The sequence below is a fragment of the Drosophila eugracilis genome, unplaced genomic scaffold (assembly GCF_018153835.1).
Source record: "Drosophila eugracilis isolate 14026-0451.02 unplaced genomic scaffold, ASM1815383v1 contig_670, whole genome shotgun sequence".
In the NCBI taxonomy this organism is placed as follows: Eukaryota; Metazoa; Arthropoda; class Insecta; order Diptera; family Drosophilidae; genus Drosophila; species Drosophila eugracilis.
The window spans coordinates 119177-140784 of record NW_024573558.1 but is presented as its reverse complement, the minus strand read 5'-3'; the positions used below and the strand labels follow the sequence as shown (position 1 = coordinate 140784).

Here is a 21608-nt window from a genome sequence, read left to right as displayed (position 1 = left end):
TAAATATTTTGCCAGTTAGACACGATGTTAGCCTGCTCCACTTAGCTCGTCTGCCTGGACATAAAATATATATACTTTATACAGCCTAGAAAATGATGCCACGGCTGCCTTGACTTAACCTGATTCGTGATCTGGTGTTTTGTTTTAATAAAACGGAAAGTTAAGTCTGCTGCAGCATTGCGTGCAATTAGGCCCAAAACTTGTTGATGTTTTAAAATGAAAACCTTCCGCAAGCCCAAGCAGCTCAGGTTGCTCATACGCCCCGTGTGGTATACCACGAAATTTATTTGTTTGCCCCAATTCCGGTATCAGCCATGCCCGTCGCAACATAAAGTACTTTGGCCATGTCCAAAAATATTTCACTGGGTCGTCGGGTTAGTTGATATGTTGCATGGTTACGGGAAACACTCTACTGTCAAGGATGTGTGGAAGGACTTAAGCGGGGCTCCTTTTGTTTTACAAAATCGAATTTTTATTCATCTCTTTAAGCATACAAATATCGTAATTACAAGTATCAATATCAACATCTTTATCATTATTTTAACATGTGGGGAAATCGTCTTCAGCACCCATTTGAATCGATGAACTGGCCAGGCCTAGCAATTTGCTCTGTCTAGTTCGCATTCTCTTCTTCTCAGTGTAGACCGGGCTGTAAAGGAGCCCAATGGTGTTTTTCTTCCAAAACGATACACAAAAACAAACTTCGCTGACTGACTTAATTGAGGTTGTGTTTATAAATAAAAATAAAAACTTAGGCTAAGAAGAGTTTTTTAGGCATTCCGAAATGGGGCTTTCTGTTCGATTTTGTGTTAGGTTTCTTATAATTTACTATTGCATTAGAGGCGGAGAAGGAAGGATTAAAATTAAGACTGGGCAGCATTGTTTCACGTACAATCCTCGTTACATTTCTTACAGAACATATTATAATATGCATTTCATGCGCGAATGGTTCAAAATGTTTTATTAATCCAGCTAAACTACGGGCTTTCGGTTTGAAAAAGCAATTTGTGCGGTCGGAAGGACTTGGAAAAGAGTGCAGGCAAAGACCATTGAACCATTTAGGCATGAAATGCCCTAAATCAAGATTTTAATTTAAAATAAGCCGTTTGTGTTCTCCGTGCTTCGTATTATAAATATCGCTTTACACACTCGCTTCTTTGTTGCATTGACTAATAAACATTTTCCCTCTAATGGTAGTTCCTCATTGTTGCTCGGCTGGGCGGGCAACCCGTTTAATTTCTTTTATTTTGAAGAAATATTTGTACAATTTTCCCGTTTTCTTATTGTTGCTTGGTTGGCTCTGCTCGTATTTCGATCTCCATGTCGTATATATATTAATAAATCCTTCGAAAAACATTGCATATAAAATTTGTTAAAAATTCATTGAACATCTCGTAGTTATGTACAGCGAACGTGGCCGTTTAGTGTGTGTTGATTGGGTTTCTTTATGCAATTATTTACAGTGTCAACAACAAATGCCTAAAAACTAAATAATAATTCTTGTTTACAAGTCAGCCCGTGGCTGAGCCGAACTTAATCGAAACATCGAGTGTGGCCTACATAACTCTATTATTATTGCATTACGTGTATGGTTTATGTTAGGGTGCAGGTGCATGGACTCGGCTCTACTTCATGCGGTTGATGACTAAATCGGCGACCACCTGGAGGCCCTTCTGATAGGGCGACTCCGTGAGCTCCTGGGCCAGCCGTATCGCCTCGTTGCAGTGCTTCTTGGCCAGGAATCGGGTCTGCTCCAGACCGTGTGACTTGTGCACCAGCTCGAAGGCCCGCTCCACATCGCCGGGCTCGCTGAAGCGCCTCATCACCATGGGGTTCAGCTCGGGGTACTAAAACATAAGGAAAAGCCATTTAAATTATGCAAGTTTCACAGCTATGGAACGTCTTTAAACGCACTGCACGCGTGCGCAGCTCGCGGAATGCATAGCAAATGGGCATTGGTAATCGCTGGCGATTGAGTTGCAGGCCCATTGGGGCATCTGTGCATCTAGCCAACCACCCACCCACATGACATCATCACACCTTCACCGTCGGCACCATGAATTCATCATCGTTCCGACGGCTGCGAGCTACTTCGGATGCAAAGCAAACAGAAATCTGGACAAAGAGACATCTCAATCTAGCATATTGATACACAGAGAGAAAACAACGCGAAGTGTGGTGTCCAAAATGTTTTGATTTCTAAGAGTATGCATTATCCCAAAACGTAAATAATATTTGTATAGCATACTTTTAAACACTTTCTTATTGATTTGTGATAAAAGAACAGATCGTGCCTTCATTTTCTCTCTGTGTACATTTCATTCTTTTATTAATTGGCAAGCCAATACGGAAACATCAAACGATATCAATTTGTTACCCACCCTCCGTACTCACCTTCTCGCATGCAAAGAGAACGGGGGCGGTGGCCAGGCCCAGTTTCAGATCCGCCGCCGTCGGCTTGCCCATCTGCTCGGTGGAGGAGACAAAGTCCAGCATGTCGTCGACCAGCTGAAAGGCCAAGCCAATGTTGCGTCCATACTGGAAGGCCACCTCGGCCACGTTGTCATCAGCCTGGGCAATCACAGCGGTCTGCAGGAGAACCGGAGGAATAGAGGGTTCAAAGTCAGTTGAAATTGACGGGGATTGGGAACAATGTCGCGAGACTGCGTGCAAACTAATTGCCGAATTAAGCGGCTCCAATCAGCTAAATAAGTGCCAACTGCTTATGATTGCATGATGATAATGAATACTCACCGCCTTCAGTGCATTGGCAATCAGCGATGCGGTCTTCCTGTATGTCTTGGTCAGATAATGGGCGAAGCGCTCGTTCTCCGTTTCCCTTGAGCCCAGCTGCATGAACTCGCCTTGGACCAAATCGGTCAAGATCTGCAAGAGATTACGGACAATGCGTCGTAAATATGTCACCATAAATGTCTGGGGTTATGGTTATGGCTTCGATTGTTCTCGGCCTTTGTTTTCCCCTCCGAGATGAATGGATCATTGCCCAATTTGCAGTGTAATGTCTCCTCTACCCAGGTAAAACTTTACTACTATAACATTCACAGGCGGATATTGCTAATCCCAAAATACCACTCAAATCAATTTTAGTTTCTGTGTATTAATCCCTCGATCCGCTCGAGTGTGTAACTTCCGCTTGGCTGAAATAAATCTGGTAAACAAGATTTCATTGAGATCGCTAGAAGAAGTTAGGTATTTTGGCTATCGCCGCTTCTGTTTGCCCACCGATTGTTTGGCACGCCCTTCGATTCGCCTTCAAATAGGCATTTTCATTGATTCGGCCAAGAAACTCACAGCCAGTCGTCAAAATCTTTGGCAAACAATCGTGGGCGCTGAAAAATGGCGGTTTCCAAGGAGCTCAAGGTGAGGCGGCCATAACTGGCCAATAGTTTCTGGCCGAATTCCTCTGGCCACTGCTGGACTTTCAATGTTAATTAACACTGACAAAAAGCCAGCTACAAGTGCGTGAGCTCTAACAACCCAACAAACTGGCCAACAAGTGCATTTGGAGCCATAAAAATTAACACAATGCCGCCTTTTAAGCAGCAAAACGAGACCAAATGCTGCAGGCAGCGGAATCGAGTGCAGCTTCGTACAAAAATATTATGGCTCAGCCTGGAAACAACTTGGCAAGGCACTTATTGGGGAATTTTCTTTTTGAATTGCAAACTTCCGACAAGGGGAATCCGGTATATATAAATAGGTGTAGCTTCTAGACTCAGCAATTAATATGTCCCGTATGAACTGTCTAATGATGTCTGGGCCTTTCCAAGGGCGTAAAAAGTCTAAACTGCCTGGATTGGCCCAAAAGTCAGAGATAGTCATAAATTTACTTGATTGAAAGGCAGGCGGACATTCTACCCATTTTATTAATGCCATCCAACGTCTTAGAAACCGCTGATTTTATTCAGACACGTGCGCGGCATATTTAATATGATAAATCTGACAAATATATGCCGAAGATTGTCGTAGATTAGAGAAACAGGCAAAAGTCGTCTATAAATGAAAGACAAAATGAGTTTGATGAATGCAAAGATCTGAACAAATGGATTCTGGTTTCTTTTGTGTTTTGATTTCCTAGCTGAATAGTAGGATAAACTATTAAAAAACTACGTAGTTCTAGAAATTTAAAACCAATACAACAATTAATTGGTAATCGGACCTAAGGCACTAGATAGTTCCGAAACTCAAGAAGGCCTTAAAGAAGGGAATCTACCGAATGAGAGATAACCCCTTTCTTTTCTTTTCTAAGTAATTTTGAAGAATGTGTAAGGTAGAGCAAGCCAAGCTCAGAGAAATTTGAATAAGTAGTGGAGACCAGTTGGGGCTGTTTGGCTTAGAACTAGTTTCAAGACGAATGACCTCATGATCGCAAAGAAAGTTTCATTTCGGCGGGGTCAAAGTGTTTGGAATGCAAATGAGCCACATTATGCGATGGATACACGAGCATGATATCGCCCAGATCGGGGTAATGAAATAAACAAATAGCGGCGGATAAGTGTCTAGGCCGCACCTTAGGCCATCTTCAGGCCAATCCTCAGGTGTTACGCATGTTTTTCGCGAATTGAGAAAACGCCGAATGTGTAACCCAAAAACGTAGGCAAGTTTATTGTGTTTGCTTTGGCTATTAACTTGGCCCGCCGCTCGATTGTGTAAATATGCAGGGAAGCTGTGGATTTGAAGAGAGATTGAGACTCGGAGCCACCTTGGTCTCGGTTTCCAGGGCAACAGATCTAGTTTCACTCTTCATAGCCACCGAAAGTGAAATTGGCAGGTGTGACTAATTTGAAATTTATAGAAACTACGTTCAGGGCATGGCGAAGAGCGATGATATATTTCTGCGGAATGTCGTTTCCTCAGTCTTACCTGTGGGACTCTCAAGGACACGGATGCATAACTTCCGACTCATGAAAAGTGAATGCCGCTCTAAAGTTTCACGAACTCTGGCGAAGGGCAAACCTTGGGGAACTGAACTTCCAGGGACGCAGGAAGTTTTCAGGCCCATTAAAACAGGCAACTGGTTTTCGGTTTCCCTACAGCCGGAACGAGCAACTTTCATAATTTTAAGACAAAGGTTCCCTCGTGTTTGCCCAGCAATCGTGTGAAATTTGGCACCCGATCTGATTACGTACTTTCTCAAATACTATCACCTCTCGGTTTGTTCTAATGTACAGAGATATTTCCTCTGAATGCGGGGCTTTTTGTGGTGGCAGCCTTTCCCAAATACTTAGGTAATACTTTTGTTTGCCTCGGCAATTAACTAGCAGCATAAAATGTGAGAGGTACTTGGTAAGTTCTACGGCTGTTTGTTTTCGGTGGTGAGTGCAAAAAACTCCAAGATGAGGTTTAGGCAGAAAAGTTATTTCAGTAAGATGATCAAAGGGGTAATAACTCTCAAACTTATATAATAGTAATCTTAGAACAATAACTCTAAAACCGATTATCTCGATTTGGGGTTCTGAACTTGGCTTATTTATTAGTCACATCCCTGCAAGCATAAGTTATCTTACCTGACTCAGCACGATCGTCACATCATCGCTGCGCAGTCGAGCTATCATAATCGAGGCGATCGATAAGATGTAATCACCAGCCATTGTGACCTGCAAAAGCGATGAGACATGGTCAGAAACGAAGGGCCATAACAAAAGATCCGCCAACACAATCGCCGGAGTACAGTTATATGTTGCAACCCAGTTAACAGCCAACAGCAAGATGGTGTAAAAACAGAAACTTAACCGACATATGACTAACGCCAGGGGCGATGCAATCAAAGACAAGGAATTACCGCTTCTTGTGAAGATTGGATTGGATTAATTTATGCATTTTAATTTGAAGACGTGTCGAAAGGGAGACTGCAGCTTTGAGGTATTTTGGGATCTATTATTAAATCCGATGAAGAGGCATGGCCAGTCGATTTGAGGCCTTTCAAATGATGCAATTTACATGTTGACAAAGTCAATAAACACTTCGAATCGAAATACGCAACAAATTGATGTCAAAGTCAGACTTTGGGATCTGAATGATTGCTGTTTCGCTGTTTTGGTTGCCGATCAGCTCTGGGCGCGTGTTTGGCTTGGTTTGTTTGGCTTTGGCTTTGGCAAACACCGGTGGCACCGATGATGCCACATATACTGGATCGGATCTTTACCTTTTTATGGTTCCAAAGAGCATTCACGCTGGGCTTGCCGCGTCGAAAGTCCGACTGATCGATGACATCGTCGTGCACCAAGCTGGCCGAGTGTACCATCTCCGAGAAGAGGGCGATCTGTCGCTGTTTGTGTACTAATTGGCTGTCAAGGCGATAGGAAAATATGATTTAGGATTTGGTCGAACACACTACACCTACATACTCGCAGGTGTTCGAGTATGCTGCTTCAATTTGCCCGAAATGCGCACATTTCGCAAAGCCGTGCTAATCATTTACACTAGTCTACACAGAGGGAAAATATATTGATCTTTAGGATTTTAAGCATTAGAAAGATTTAATTAACTTATTTATGGTATTATATAGACTTTCGTGTAAGATTAAGATGCCAAGTTTATGATCTGTTTCATAATAAAAAAAAATAATACGATTAAGTTTACTTTTATGACTGCTATATTGCTTTTAAGAGCTTGAAATTAAAACAACAAATTGACTCTAAAAAACACGGATTGCCTTATTAATTTCCTTGCTCTTTAATCCCGCTGATTAATCCCCTATAAACTCACTGTGACTCGTTGTTCAGGTGATAGTTTATGGCCTTGGCCATCAGCATGGTAACCATGGGTCGCAGCGCCTTTCCCTGGCCATCGAAGTAATAGCTGGCGATGGTGTCCAGCTCTGGCTGGGATGTCCCCGACTTCAGCAGCTAGAAGAAGCAGATGAAGGTAGGAAAATTAGTGAGGCCCACTTATTGTTGTTTTGGTTAAACGCTAGAATTTGGTCTAAATTAGCAAATATTTGTGTATTAATCAGAGAGATAAAAAATCCCCTGTTGAGATTGAGCAAAAAACCATCTAATGAATGACGTTCCCATCACTTTCTTAAATTAGATTGATATTAGCAAATTCCTTTTCTACTTACATATCTCACATCGTCGTAGAAGTACTTGAGGTCGTCGTCGAGTATGATGTAAGGATCGATCTGGAAGTCCCTCACAGGACCAGCCGGCTGTTGTGTGCCGACCGAGCTGTGCTGCCTCATATTCGTCTGGGAGCATTTGTGGGTGGTTGGCTGCAAGTTAGAAAAATAATAGAACGTTGGCGTTATTTCGGGTAAATGCTGCAATTACTAACAAAGTGTGAATAATGAAGGAGCGGACAAGTCACTTAACAACTTTCAATTGCCGTTTGCCACGACTAACATGTTTTGCCTTGCCCGCCGGCGTGTTTTTGCTTCCAGTTTGCCGAAAAATTAATAACTGGAAAATTGCAGCGGCAGCAGCTTTGGGCTGTAACCGCCGTAAATGGCCAACTAATTGAAGTCGATTGTCGACGCCCTCGCGCGACTCTTGACCTTGTCGCCAAAGAGTTTGGATTGCTAAAGCCACAAGTCCTTTTGTTAGCCAAACAAAAGAGAGCAACACGCGCTGCTAAGTTGCCACCAAAAAAGTGATTTAATTTTCCTCACAGGAATAAAGGGGGTTCAATATCAATTTGAATCAATTTGTTCCGGTGGACTGCCTTTGAATTGATTTTCTTTTCAAAAACATTTATAAGCCATTATGCAATGTTTGCATTGGTTTGCTTCTTGTGCAGCCTGTCAGCTAGTCGGGCAGTCAACCAATCAGCCAGTCAGCCACTCAGTCTGTCAATAAGAGCCGCACACAAGCTGCCATGATAACATGTAAATTCCATGTTGCCAGCTGACAGCGAGCGGAGGCAACCACTTTTACACTATCAAATATTTGGTCATTTGGGTGCTTGGGTTGGGTGTGATTGTCGATTGTCGATTGCCGATTACGCGATGACCCACTTGGAGCCATGGCATCGGGACTTCGGCCAATGACCATCACTTACCGCCCTTGGCAAACGATCTTCAGCGGCAGCAGCAGTCTTCTGCAGCATCATCATCATCAGCGTCATCTCTGGGACTACACGTGTGGGTTTTCGGATGGAAAACTGGTTCGGTTTCGGGTTTCAGGGGCCCACAGCATCGTAAAATGCCCAAACAAATTATTGACCATTGAAAAGAGCTTGTAATGACCCAGTTTCATATTTAATATGTGTCATAAACATCGGAATGGGCTTAGCTTTTGGCGAGTAGAAAGCGAGCCGATCGGGGCCTTATTACAAAATCGACGCATCACAATCGCCATCACAACTTACAACAGCAGCCGGAAGAAATCCAATTAAATTCGAGTCGCGGTAACTTTCGTTTTCAATATGTGCGCCAAATTAAAATTAGTTGATAATATTCGCAAAGGCCAAAAGTAAGAAATAAAGAGACACAACCACAACAGCCACTTCCATTTCTCTGTGTGGAACGTGCAGAAATGCATTTAATTGTGGCTATTTCGAGTTGGCCGCATACGTTGAGTGACTTTTAAGCACTGTTAAACGGTGTTTACAGGTGCCCACGAAAGCCGAACGGATTTTAAGTGTCTCTAAACCAATGAACTGCTTGCCGACGGCCACTTGGCAGTGTTATGGATCAAATGCTCATTATAAAGCCAGGTCAATGATCCACGCTTCATTCTGGGCGGCCATAGGATCTGGGTCTTCGCTGATTTTCACTATGCAAATCTTCGGCTGAGTTTTGCGAGTTTGTTGCGTGCACAAAGCCAAAATCAGCGGCACTCAAAGTTAAAACACATAGGAAGTTGCCTCTTTCGTTGCACTTGGCTGCTGAAGACGAACCGAGGATTTCGACTCACTTTATATTGTGTATTGCGTAATCGTGGAAGGAAGTACGAAGCGAAGCATCTAGAGAAGTCATGACTACCCCAGCTGGCAATACAGTTTGACAGTCTCTAAATCGATGTTATTACTGATGATACGAAATAACTCCTCAATACTCATTATTATATTATAAACATTGTAACTTCGGTCATATGTAAATCTAGCCACTCTCGATTGCAAGTTCAGGTTTCGAGATTATCTCGCATCGGTTGATAAGGTTAAACCGCAATTAGCCTGCCGCAATCCAACACTCGAAGATATCCAGTTTAACCTCCTTTTGGCCCACATGCAATGCCACAAAAGAGGAGCCGCAGCAATTGGCAAGCCAACTTTCACATCGATTCAAAAGGAAACAATAATAATGATCTCTTCGGCAACAATGCGGCAAATAAATTACTTTTATTTGCTTAGTGCCCGGCGGCGCCTCTGCCACTTTTCATTTAAATACGCGCGTTTTCGGAGTCATTAATTTAATTGCGGAAAAATTGCACAAAATGGGCGCAGTGATCAAAGCCAATGCAGCATTTAGCGGAGTGTGCAAATATCGCCAAGACAAGTGCCAAAAGCGCCCGAAGGCGCTCCCACGACATAATCCCCTCCAGATGCCATCCAATTCAGACCAATACCCAAGACCCAAAACCCACTCGGAGTTGCCAGGTGAAGATGAAGACAATTAACGGCTGAAAGTATTTAACCATTTTCGAGTGCCAGGCCAAGCTCGCACTGATTGATGTCTGTTTTGATTGAAAGCCCAACAAAACGGGGATGTTGCAACATTTTGCATTGGTTATTGATTGCTTTACGACTCACTTTTGTCCGGAGCCTCCTCATTGTGCTCTGCTTCGGCCCGGAATTCGCTCAGTTTCTTTGGCAATTTGTATGCGGCATAGTTGGCCATTTTTATTCAATATGCTCATATATATTGCCTTGCATGTTGCTATTTTTACGGAGGTCGGTTTTGGGTACAAAACACTGTTAACACCTGCTATTTAAAAGCTAAACATGCTAAAAATTGTTCAATTATAGTAATCAAGTCAACGAATTTATGGTTACTCCGCGTGGCGAAGAGAACATTCAAGTTGTTAACTACTCAAATTTACTAAAAATAATCGTATGGAAGGCCGTAATTTGTCACTTAATTTGCTAACTAAATGCGATTATTTAATTATTTTACTTTGAGGACATCTAAGGCCAGTGTTACTGACACTTCACTTTCAATTAGTCAAGGAAATATAGACAATAGTAAGATGTCTTTTAAATATTAAATCCCTTATGGGTAAGCTACCAAAATTCCTGACCTTGCAAGTCTTAGCAAAACCCTTCTCGGCGGCAACCGAATCTTTGCCAAAAATTTTAATTGCTTCTTTCTTGCTGGGCAAAAAGAAATTCCGCCGCCTTGATCGAACATGACAGGCCTTGCTTTGGTAGCGGAAGCGGCTAAAAGCAAGGTATTGGCCAAAAGCGGACACAGCGACATGGCCAAGAAAGTAAGCAGCCGAGGGCCGCGAAGACGAGGCTTTGGACTTACTTTCCCTTTTTGTCATCGCTGCGGTTGTATTGCCACGGCTGACATAACCAAACTTTGCTGGCCAAAAAGAGGGGCCTCGCGGGGGTATGGCGATTGGCTTTGTAATTTCTCCGTTCGATTTTAACCGCGGGAGCTTCTTCATTAGCCAAGTTCGCTGGCAAGTGGTTAACATGCGTGTTAACAACTCAAGTGAGCTCAAGTGAGTGTGAATGCCAAAGTGGCCGAGTGTTTGCCTCTAAACTGGGCAATTTGTATTTGACAAAGTGCTCGTCGCGGCATTGAGAACGCTTCTGAAAATCCCTCTGCACTGCAGCAGCTCCAGTGGGTAGTATAATCTGTCGGCATTATTTGCTAATGTCTCTATTGCGAATGCGACAATGCGTCACGGTTTCATTGCGATCGCAACTAGGCTCATCAGAAACTGTGACAACTGCAATCGATTGACCAATTGAGCTCTGCAAATCATAGACCCAAAGTTAAGTGGCCACAAAGCCCGTCAAAGTGGGGAATCCCGGAGAGCACTGACTAATTATCAAAGTTAACAGGATTTTACGCATATTTCGTACTTCACAAAGAAGAAGTTTTTACATTGCTTAGCTTGAATATATCTTATAGTTTAAAAAGTAAAGAGGCAGCTTTCAAATTTAATTGCCCTGTCCATATAGATACCCTCATTGTTGCATTTTGTAACTAATGAGCTGCCATCCCGAAAGTGGAAGCATTGGAAGTGCCTTTTCATTTATAATTGCTTTCAACTTGATTTCCGATCCAGTTTAGCTGCCCATTTTCCGCAGTCATGTATCAGCAATCGAATCACATGGAATTCCCCCGTCACTTTGGATGTTGCGCAATGGCGATCTACAATTGAATTAGTGCGTGCTTGTCCAACGCTGCGGCTGCGTGATATTTGCCTGTGGAGGCGACTTTAAACGCTGGCAAAGCAATGGCGAATGCGTTTCTAAACGCCTCGACATGCTGGCGATTGTAAAAGGCCGAAAGGCCTGGGAAAAACATTTAATAGCCGAAAAATATTCGCTGGCCACCATAATTTGTGGAGGTGTCAGTGAGCAGTTGGTAATTATAACAATCTGTCAAAGCCAAAAGCACTAAAATGCAGCCAAAATTAAGGTTCGCCAAGGAAAGGCAAAGTGTTTTTGCAGCCAAATTGGAAACCAGTTAGTAGTGGAAAACCAGAAAATTCAAGTTTATCCTGCACTGGCGGCTTTGGGTGTAAATCAACCCAAAAAATTACATAAAAAGCGGAGACAGGAAAAAAACAAATTCCGAAATGCAACTGCAAATGCGACGCGTGCCAGCAATAAATGCAAATCTAATTTTTCGTTTTCATTTCTGGCCAAGACATTTCGAAACCCGAAATCGTAAAATGTGGAAAACATTTAACCAAATTCCAATGTTAATTAGGAGAAACCCTTGGCCAAATAGCAGAGCCCAGATTGGGAGGGAGTCAGAATGCTGGGCAAACACTTCGGACAAGAGAGGCAATCAGTGTGGGAAACATATGCAAACGCCGCCCGAAGATAAGCAAATTTATGATAATCAGTGATACTGACATCAAAAATGTTAACCGAACGCCCAAGAGGTAGGAAAGACGACCAATGAGCGACATTGACGAAATGCGGGGCTGACAGGCTTGGGTTTGGCTGGGTTATGCAACTTGGACAAAACTATCCAAACCAAACTTGCTCCACCGCCCAACACCGCTCCCTTCGCACACAGAAAGAAAATTTGATATTTAAAGTTAATATTTAAATGGTGTAAATATCAATAAGATGTTTATGCCAAAAAGAGGCTGCCTGCCCATTCAATTTGTTTACTACGTCTGGTAGTTGGTCTGGCCAGAGCTTGTTTATCCCGCAAATAAAGCTAATAATCAGATCAATATGGGGAGTGTATCATTGATCGTCACATCATATCAGTATTTCTTTCTGTGCAGGCGGCGGCGCTTCTTTTTCGGCTTTCAAATCGAAATCCGAAAATTTGTTGTTAAGGAAAACAACGCCGAAATCATTAACAGTTAACAGTCTTGGCGCGAAAGAGAGGGAAATGCGGCAGTGAGGCCGAAAACCGCCGAAACCGAAACCAAACCCGAAACCAGTTTAGGACAACACACCAAAACGCATGCGTCTTTCTGGAATTGGGTCAGCAAGTACGGGCCGAAAAATACCAAAGCCAAACTTGAGCGATCAAAGAGACCATTGCAGGTGTACGGGACAGGTTGAATGAAAGTCAGCCCAAGCCCAATCCCAATCCGCTTAGACATGCCCACATCCAATTTCCGAAAAGCCAATTAAGCCGCCACAAAGTGCACATTAACCATAAATAATGGATGGAAGGATGGGTTGAAGAATTTTGAGAACTCGGAGCGGCTTTCTGGTCTTCTTCTGGCAGGGCTGGAGAGCTGGCCACTCGGACCTTGGGTCAGTGAAAGTGTTTTGCAGAAATAAAGATACAGCCACAGAGACAAAGATTTACGATATGACCATCTCGTGCATGCGACAGATGTATCTTTTAGCATATCTGCTACTTTTTGTTTGGCTCTTCCTACATATTTATGCCCGAGTTGATGACTTTCTCACCAGAGGTCAACGAAGAGAAATATGACTGATTGTGAAATACGATTTAAAGGAATGTGGCTTGAGAGGTTTCCATTGGGAAATACTTGTGAATAGCCTACTAAGTTATTAATCTTTGCCTTAAAAAAGGGTCAAAAGTTCTATTACAGAGAGAATAAATTGAAACGAGAGGATTAAGCATAATTAAAATTCCAATAACTTGACTACATTTAAAGTCCAATATTAATACAACATACCAATTCACAAATGATTTTATCGAGTATTGAGTTCGTGCCCAAAATTTCTAAAAAATTCAATGAAAACAGGTTGAGACTCAGTTTCACTTTCACGGGCCCGAACCCTCGCATTCAAATTAAGCACAGACGTAAAAAAGGCGGAGAATTGACAGAAATCGACGGAAATCAATCCATCGCCGTTAAGTCATCTAACTGTTCACAGACTCTCTAATCTAATTGAAAAATCGCCACCTCGGGAGTATCAACCCATCGAATTCACACGCTGGCGTTAAAACTCTTGGCCCGAACGCAAACGCTCGGCTTGTTTCACGCATTTGCATTTGCGATGAAAGTGAAAATCTTATAAATACCCGAAAACGGAGGAGGGCTCTTAGGCGGAAGCGGAGGAAAATAAGAAAATGATTTGGAAACTAATTCGAGGCTAAGATAACGAAGACTTAGAGCGGGCCAATCGGCTGTTTGCCAAATTCGTGTGGCGCATATAGATAAAGACTCGGACTTCTTTTTATTTTTTTGGCCGGTTTCTTTTGGCCAAAACAATGGAGAGCTCGGCAGCTTGGCAGCTTGGCAAATGAAATGAAGAAGAAAGTCAAAGAAACCGTTAAAAGTGAATTTCTTCTACGACTGCTATTGCCGACTATTATTAGTTGGCGTTTTTTTCGGTTTTTTGGTTTTTGGTTTTTGGCTTTGGCTGCGACGTGCGCTTTCTATTTGCGTTTTGTTTATTGTTTACCTATGATAGATGAACGTATCAGTTTCCAGGTGCTGGTTTTCTGTGGCTGTGTGCCTGCTTGGCGGTTTGGCTGCTCGGCTATTTGGCTATTTGGCTGAGTGGATGTGAGCTGGGCATACAACCAATTTGGCGTTGAATGAATTTTTATTCGGCTTCCAAATGAAACAACGAAAAGGTCTTAAACAACCGAAATGCATAAATAACTCGATGACAGCAACTGCATACACAATGATTAACTTTTTCCAATATCTCTTTGTTTAGTGGCAAACTGCATTTGAGTTTTATATTTTCATTTTATTTCATATCAGCTTATGTATTCATCTAATACACAATTTGTTTTTAAGGAGACAGTAGCCAACCTTTTTAATCAAGGTCTGCTTAACGAGTGTCAGAAGTGGGCATTAAAGCGAATTAACGGGCAATTAACCTTTTTATATTTAACCCAAAACTGACCAAACTGCGGCCATATAAATACGAATAAATACGAATATTCCTGCCAAGGCTGCCCGCCAAATAACCAATGCAAAAGTGCATTCAATTTATTGCATTCGCAATGCTAAAGCAATTAAATCAAAGCCGTACTCCTGAACACCACCTCCGACTAAATGGGTTGGCTGAAATGGCGTGCCATAAAACAATAACTAAGCAGCGAATGTGAGAAGTCGATGCACTAATTGTGGCCAATACATATGAATTTACATGCCTACTCAAGGCGTAAGTAAGTAAGCAATTAAGCCGAAGGCGAGTGCTTAACCAGCCAATTGAATTTCAAAACAATGGGCTGCAGTTCCTTCTGGGTTTTTTAACAGACAACAAAGGCTCTCAGAACATAACCTAGAGATGTTTCCCGGAGAAATATTGCCTAGCACGGATAAAAAACTCCATTAAAATATAATGAGCTATGTTATTTACGACCCTTTGGTTGCACTCAGTGCGCCATTCATGCGACTTGAATGCCAGATGGCAGAAGATTACATAAATTCCAATCGCTATATTTAACGCAGTAGACGCGCGTTATAGTAACTCAAACATTTAATGCAATAAAACATTCCTGATTAAAGAGTATGCACTGTATTAGTAATAAGCAATAAAATAAATGAAATAACAAAACGCTGATAGTACTTCCCTAGCTGATAAGGAAACATCAATCCGCTTGCTCGACAAATTCAGAACAGAACTGGTCGAAAAGCACTTCAAATATTGCGTATACGACACAGGCCACAGTTTGGTAGCCGTAGTAGAGCACAGTTTTGGGGGCACTGGCCCCGAATCAGCTGTTTATTGGCTCTGCAAATAGCGCGAAAATCAACAACGCGGGCGATAAATATTGATAAATACGAGCAATAAACCAAGACACAATATGCAACTAGAGAAATTGCATAACTCATAGAAAAAAGGAAGAAAAACGCCACAGACTAGCGACTTGTCAACGATATAAAAATAATGACAAACTGCAGACAGACCAGAAAGAGACATAATTATCGGGCCAGAAAGAGAGGCAGACGAAAAACTTCACCTTGCAAAAATGCGGGAAAAACACATGGAAACGAAACGGAGAAAAACAGAGGCGTTCGGCAAAATGCTAAAAAAGCCAAAGCACAATAATAAATAAATGCGCCAGCTTCCGCCAACAACAACACTGTGAAGGCAACTGCATCTGCAGCGACTGTGGGCGCAACAAGTTGTTTTTCACGCTACTTGCACAAAAGCAATGGCCAACAACCAACCAACAACGGCCAGCGACCAATTTCACTTTCATTTTCTTTTTGGCTTTGCAGCGAAGAAAAGAAAAGCGGACAGCAAAAGCCAAAGTCACGCAGACGCATTAGCGGCCAAGAGTTGGCTTGGGTTTGCTCCAAGCGCAGCCAATGCACTCTGCACAGGAAAAAACCAAGTCTCTAAATAAATTTCAAATACTTTTTATTTCATTTTATTGAGTACCGTTAAATCAAAATTTAATGTACAATCATTGACTTGGAAAATTAAAAACTGCGGATCCAAGAATTTTTAAGTTTAATTCTGTTTCAATATTTTATAGCTTAAAATATTTAGTTAAAAATGTTTTTAAAAGTTTACTATAATCATTTTAAAATAGTTTTAAATTGCAAAATTTGATTGGTAACCACGGAGTAAGAGGTAATGAAAACTCTTTAAGCCTTTTTAATTTTCACACAATTCACTTTTTCTCAATGTGCAGATTTGTTGCGACAATGAACTCACCAGCAGATCGGCATAATCCCTGCCCATGCTGAAGCTTAATCCGTGGCAGAGACGCATGGCCTGCTGCTGAACTCTGGGTGGACTGAATCCTGTCGATTGGGATGGGGCTGTATATCCTGGCCGGGACCCGAATAACTGATAGAGCAACTTATGCGTCTGCTGGCGACGCGAACCGCACACGACGCGACCGGAAGTGCTCAAACAGGCCATTTTAAGGGATTTATTTGTTAAGATTTTTGTTAAGTAGGCTTTAATTTGTTTGGTTTTTTTGGGGGAAGGACTTAAAGCTTCTTGATCGAGACACAGTCACAGAGTTCAACAGGTGAACAGCATTATAGTAGGTTTTTGTTTATATTCTGGCAGGATCGCAGGATTCGAAAAGCGCGCGATTTCGAGGCGATATCGGGTTTGAGTTACAGGCGATTTTCGAGGCGACAGCGAAGCGCGGCTTGCTTGCGTTTGGCTTCAGCAGTTCCAGCGAAGTGTTTTCGCTTTTCTTGGACTTTTGAATCGATGCGCGTGCGCGCCGTCAGGTGAGGTGAGTATCCGACTACCCCACAGAGGTGAGAACGATCGCACACGAAGCTAAGATCGGCTTGAACTTGAACGCGGATTTCGGCGGATATCATATACCACGCGGTTTTGAAGTCACTGGAGGTGGGGGGCTATATTGATGACCCCTGTTTACCTGTGGGTCACACTATTTTCGGGGATATCACCGTATTCTAGCTGTTCTTCCAAAGGTCATTTGGCCGGGCAGCCACTACCTTCCACCTCCTGCCGGCGTCATCATGTTCCGCAGCTACTTGACCACTCAATAATGCTATCAAAAACGCGTTTTCCGGCTCGGGAAATAGTTTTTATTTAACTCGCACGCAATTTGCACCTTTTCACTACTTTATTTTGACGTAACAGTGCAGACCAGCTGCTGCGAACAGCTGTTTAGGGTTGCAACGTGCGCGATGACGCAAGGCTGCCGGCTGAACGTAAAGGCCGAGATGGGCGACGTAAGGCTAGACGACTATTTCACTTGAATGGAAATTATGTGATTACTTACTAAAATTTAATAAGAAATTAATAGTAAATGACCGATATATTTTTTTATGAACTAGCTTGCCGTTAAAAAATTAAGATATTTTTTGTGATTACTTTTTTAATTTCTATTAGTTACAAAGTGCCTATACTGTGAAGACTACTTATTAATCGCAAAACAAATTGTTGCGGCGCTTACGTTATTTTCATGTTTAACTTAGACTTATCGATAGCTCAGCTGTTGTCTATCGCTCAACCCGATCACGTTTACGTAAATCATATTAAGGGGCGAAGATGTCTAGGAATTTGTTTTTATCAATTACAAACTTTATAAGGAACGTGGAACGCATGTTCCTGCCATATGGAGGACACCCGCCAGGTGAGAAGTACTAATCGAAGATGGAATTACTATAACTAACCATTTATTTTCACAGCCCTGGCATTGGCCGGCTTTCAGCACGAGCACAGTCAGAAATCTTCGCAGGAATTCAGTTTGAAGAACTTAATTGGCGACGGAATGTTGTGGGCTGTTCCAAAACACAGGAGATCCGTGGAAAAACGCTTAAAACGAAAATTTGGATATCCAGAATACAACTGGAAACCCTTGAGGGAAAAGAGGAACATCCGTTCCTGTTTGCAATGTGGTCACGACTACGAAATGGGTGTCCTTTGTCGTAAGTACGCCTGTAGTAATATATATTAACAATCCTTATAAAAATTTTTTTAACAGCTTTCTGCTACCAAAAAGTTTTGAAGGAAACGGAGCTCATGCAGTCGCAAATCCAGGACACCTTTAGGTCTTGAACCCGTAGATAAGGAAGTGATTGTTCTATATGAAGGCGAAAAAGCCGAACAATCCTCAGATGATTTAAAAAACAAACGCATAGTCGAGATGAAGAAGCCCCGTCCCATGTGGTTCACAAAAAATCTGCTCCAGAAGTCCACGCAGCCACTGTCTGAAACCAAGGAAGTCAAACCCTCTGACTTGGCCTAGATATTAAGCATTCATTGTGCATTAAACCACTACCTTTGTTATCAATTTGCAGATAGTTTATTTTGTGTAAAGTTCAAGGACCTTGCTCCTTTTAGGAATCCGTTGTTGAAGTCCTGGGCATTCATCGGTTTTCTTCCTTCCACACGTAACTGAAGAATTTCAAGCTGACTGTCCTGTGCACAACCTATCAGCAGGGATTTCCTCTGCTTTTGATACTTAAAAGTACCAGGTTCTTGTACGAGGAGTTCCCTTTCTGGTATCCGTAACTCCAGCAACTGCACTTGTTTGCCCAAGAAGCTGGTTGTAAGGTTTTTGTACCCGAACAAAGCTCTGTAACGGGTGTATATATCAAAGGCACTGAGCTCTGACCACACAACCTCCGTCAACTTGTTTGTGATCTTGGGAGCTGAAAGAAAGGATTGAATGAGTTGAGTTCTTAAGTTTTTAAAAAAAAATTTACCATAGCTGGCATTTGTATTGTCTTGAAGTTTGGCTTCCTTTAGTCTTTCTTGTACGTTATTAACCGTATCCACTAATAAATCAGCTCCCAGCAAGGCCAAAGATGCGTGCAATTCTGGCATGAAGACATCAGGTTTAATGACCACCTCCCGCTGAGCTAAAATCTAAAACATTATGTTTTAATACAATTTCATAAATGGTTTAGCTATCCATAAACTTACAGCTCCTATATCAAAACGATGTGGTTCGATTTTCATGATGGAAACCCCAGTGCTGGCATCTCCTTTCATAATGGCATACATGATAGGAGCAGCTCCCCGCCATTTGGGCAAAAGGCTAGCATGAACATTGATCATTCCATTAGGAAATCCATTAATAATATTAGCAGGTATCATGTGTCCAAAAGAAACCACTACGCCCAGATCGAATTGGGAGCAATCAGATGGTTCTATTGGGCCACTTTTTTAAGGGGAGTTTTTCCTTTTCTGCATAGCTTCTCACACAGTTTGCCGGACTTTTAAAGGATGTAACTACACCCAGGCGGTCACTGAGGATTGAAAATAAAATTATAATAAATTAATTGGTAAAATTAGAAAATGTTCACCTGCAGTTCCTGTGCAGGGCTTGCAAACTTGGTAGGGAGAAGTTATCGGTTCCAAAGAACAGGATTTTTGGTGGGTGGTATGTTGCATTGTGTCGCTTTATAATCGGAATTACATTCTGCCACACTTTTCTCTTATATTTGTAGAAATTATTAACTAAACTCTTGCCGCAAAGCATAGGAAAATGTGTTGGATAACAAAGCCGCGTAAACAATAACAGCTGTTTATAACGTTACCTGGTCACTCTGCAGAATACATTACAGATATACTCAATTACGCTTAAGGTTTAGCGAAAACGAAACTATCGTTTTAAATAATAACACAAAAACCGATTCAATAAATATTTATCATCAATGGAATTGAGAAGCAATTGAAAACTTCAGATTCGAGTTTGTTAAATTTTATCTTAGACTTAACAGACGAATGCTCACCGAACAAAAAATACTATCGGTATCATTTCAGGAATTTTCCAAAAACTCGCACGGTTATACTAATGAGATCGCAACAAATAAGAAAGCAAACGAAATTTTAGAAAAATACATATTTTGTAGTCCAATTTGCCGGATATTTTGATGCTAATTGACTGGAAGCTTCAGTAATTCGCAATGGATGCAGCCGCTGCAAAAGCCTCTCCCTTGGCTAACTCCATGTCCACTTCCGGATACACAAGCTCCACTTCCAGCGACAAAATGAACTACGCACTGCAAGTTGCGCTGCAAACCATAAAGGAGCGGTGCATACAGCTGCAGCGACGCGTAGCCAACATGGAGGAGGAAAATCAGCGATTAAGGGAAGCCTCAGCCAGGTCAGAAAGTGTTCTACCTGCAAACGGGGTTACCGGAGATGTTCTCTCCCTCAGAACACAGGTCTCTGAACTGCAGCGCCAAAAGGAGCAGCTGGAAGAACACATTAGCATGGTATCCAACGAGAACCGACGACTCTGGTCCCACCTTTCACAGATCTCCAAGGATCAGCAGTTAAACCAAGTGCCCAGCTCCCCAGACGCCCGGGCCCAGCAAAACCAAAACCTGGTGCGCTCCAAGACCTTCACACAGCACTCGCCCAATCCTCTCCTGCGCCAAAAGGTGCTTTCTGATGGCTTAAAAGACCTTAGTCTGGAGGAAATAGCTTTGGATGACTTTGGTGCCAGTAACGAGGAACTGGGTTACCCCTACAACCTTCAAAAATGTGAAGAAAGTACCAGTGAACAACCAGATGCCAACGTGGATGCCAAAAAATGCATGGATGGACTGCAAGAGATGAGGCGGGAGGCCATGAAACAGCAACAGGAGCTGAGTTCGGCTCTGACTTTACTTGAAAGTCGTATTGGTTAGTAATTTTATCATTATTTATTGGTAAATTATAATTTACCCCTTGTAATCATTTTTATTATCCAACAGCCCTAAAACCGTGTCCAGAATGCGCCCAGAAAACAACCAAGAAGCCGGAGATGGCCGACAAAAGTCTTGAAACAGACGACAGCCTATCCAGCGAACTTAAAAACTATGAGCACCAGCATAATGGTCACAATGGAACCCCGCCCAGGATAAATATAATTCAAGAAAAAATCAAGGCCGATGCAGCTGATGCTATGGAGAAGACCTGCCCCATGTGCGGCAAACTATACTCCAGCCAGGTGTCCTTCAATGCCTTCCGCGAGCACGTGGAGATGCACTTCATCGACGATGCACTTGACTTAGAAACGGAGAACAGCATGGAGCGGCAGTTCGAGTTTGTTTCCCATGCAGTGGGCGACTTCTGACCCAGCAGGCGCATATACTTCGCCACAGAACTATGATCTGGGGCAAAACAAAGGATTGAGATGCAGTTTGACTGCCCGGAAACAGCGTGCTTGTTACGTTTCTATTGATTAGACCTGTAAGCGTACATACGATTAATCAAAATTTGATTACATTCTACATTTAACGTATATGATATCTTTGAAGAGTGTACATGAATACTTAGTTGTTAGTGACAGAATATGAAATACACTTTAAATGTGAAGCCTAAAAATATGAAGCCACTTTCTTCGCTTAAAGGAAAAGTGAAACCGTTCCGGCCAACATAAACAATGTTACATTATCAACGTTGATTAATAAGGTTACATATATATTTATATTGACAATATTATCATCATTATTACCAATGCTTGTGGTTATTGTCCAGCCTAATTGGCCGCTCTTGTGTGAGTCACCCACTGTGAGGGAATTATGGAACATTCGACAAAGAAGTTTTGGTTAAAAACTATTATGCTGTAACTGGTCAGAGGATTTCCCTGCTCTTTTGGATATGACGTAGCCGAAACCCGT

The 21608-nt window shown here is 42.2% G+C and overlaps 4 protein-coding genes across 4 annotated transcripts; 2 read left to right on the top strand and 2 right to left on the bottom strand.

The window, feature by feature from the left end:
* Window positions 1-449: 449 nt before the first annotated feature.
* On the bottom strand, window positions 450-16954 carry LOC108109049 (all trans-polyprenyl-diphosphate synthase PDSS1). Its single transcript, XM_017217366.2, has 8 exons — window positions 16213-16954; window positions 7085-7234; window positions 6730-6869; window positions 6167-6308; window positions 5529-5618; window positions 2755-2886; window positions 2395-2589; window positions 450-1847 (listed from the first exon to the last, which is right to left on the bottom strand). The coding sequence occupies exons 1-8, from the start codon at window positions 16420-16422 to the stop codon at window positions 1626-1628; spliced, it is 1281 nt and encodes a 426-aa protein (XP_017072855.1). The 5' UTR covers window positions 16423-16954; the 3' UTR covers window positions 450-1625.
* A 523-nt stretch (window positions 16955-17477) lies between these two features.
* On the top strand, window positions 17478-18283 carry LOC108109057 (39S ribosomal protein L32, mitochondrial). Its single transcript, XM_017217379.2, is given in 4 exon segments — window positions 17478-17623; window positions 17679-17918; window positions 17975-18036; window positions 18038-18283. Coding segments are annotated over 4 exon segments (588 nt in total). The 5' UTR covers window positions 17478-17538; the 3' UTR covers window positions 18239-18283.
* LOC108109061 (methionyl-tRNA formyltransferase, mitochondrial) lies at window positions 18279-19516 on the bottom strand. Its single transcript, XM_017217394.2, is given in 5 exon segments — window positions 18279-18644; window positions 18699-18861; window positions 18919-19152; window positions 19154-19244; window positions 19302-19516. Coding segments are annotated over 5 exon segments (1029 nt in total). The 5' UTR covers window positions 19478-19516; the 3' UTR covers window position 18279.
* Window positions 19517-19770: 254 nt separating this feature from the next.
* Window positions 19771-21312, top strand: LOC108109082 (protein spindle-F). The gene is made up of 2 exons (XM_017217449.2): window positions 19771-20628; window positions 20700-21312. The coding sequence occupies exons 1-2, from the start codon at window positions 19905-19907 to the stop codon at window positions 21059-21061; spliced, it is 1086 nt and encodes a 361-aa protein (XP_017072938.2). The 5' UTR covers window positions 19771-19904; the 3' UTR covers window positions 21062-21312.
* Window positions 21313-21608: the final 296 nt, after the last annotated feature.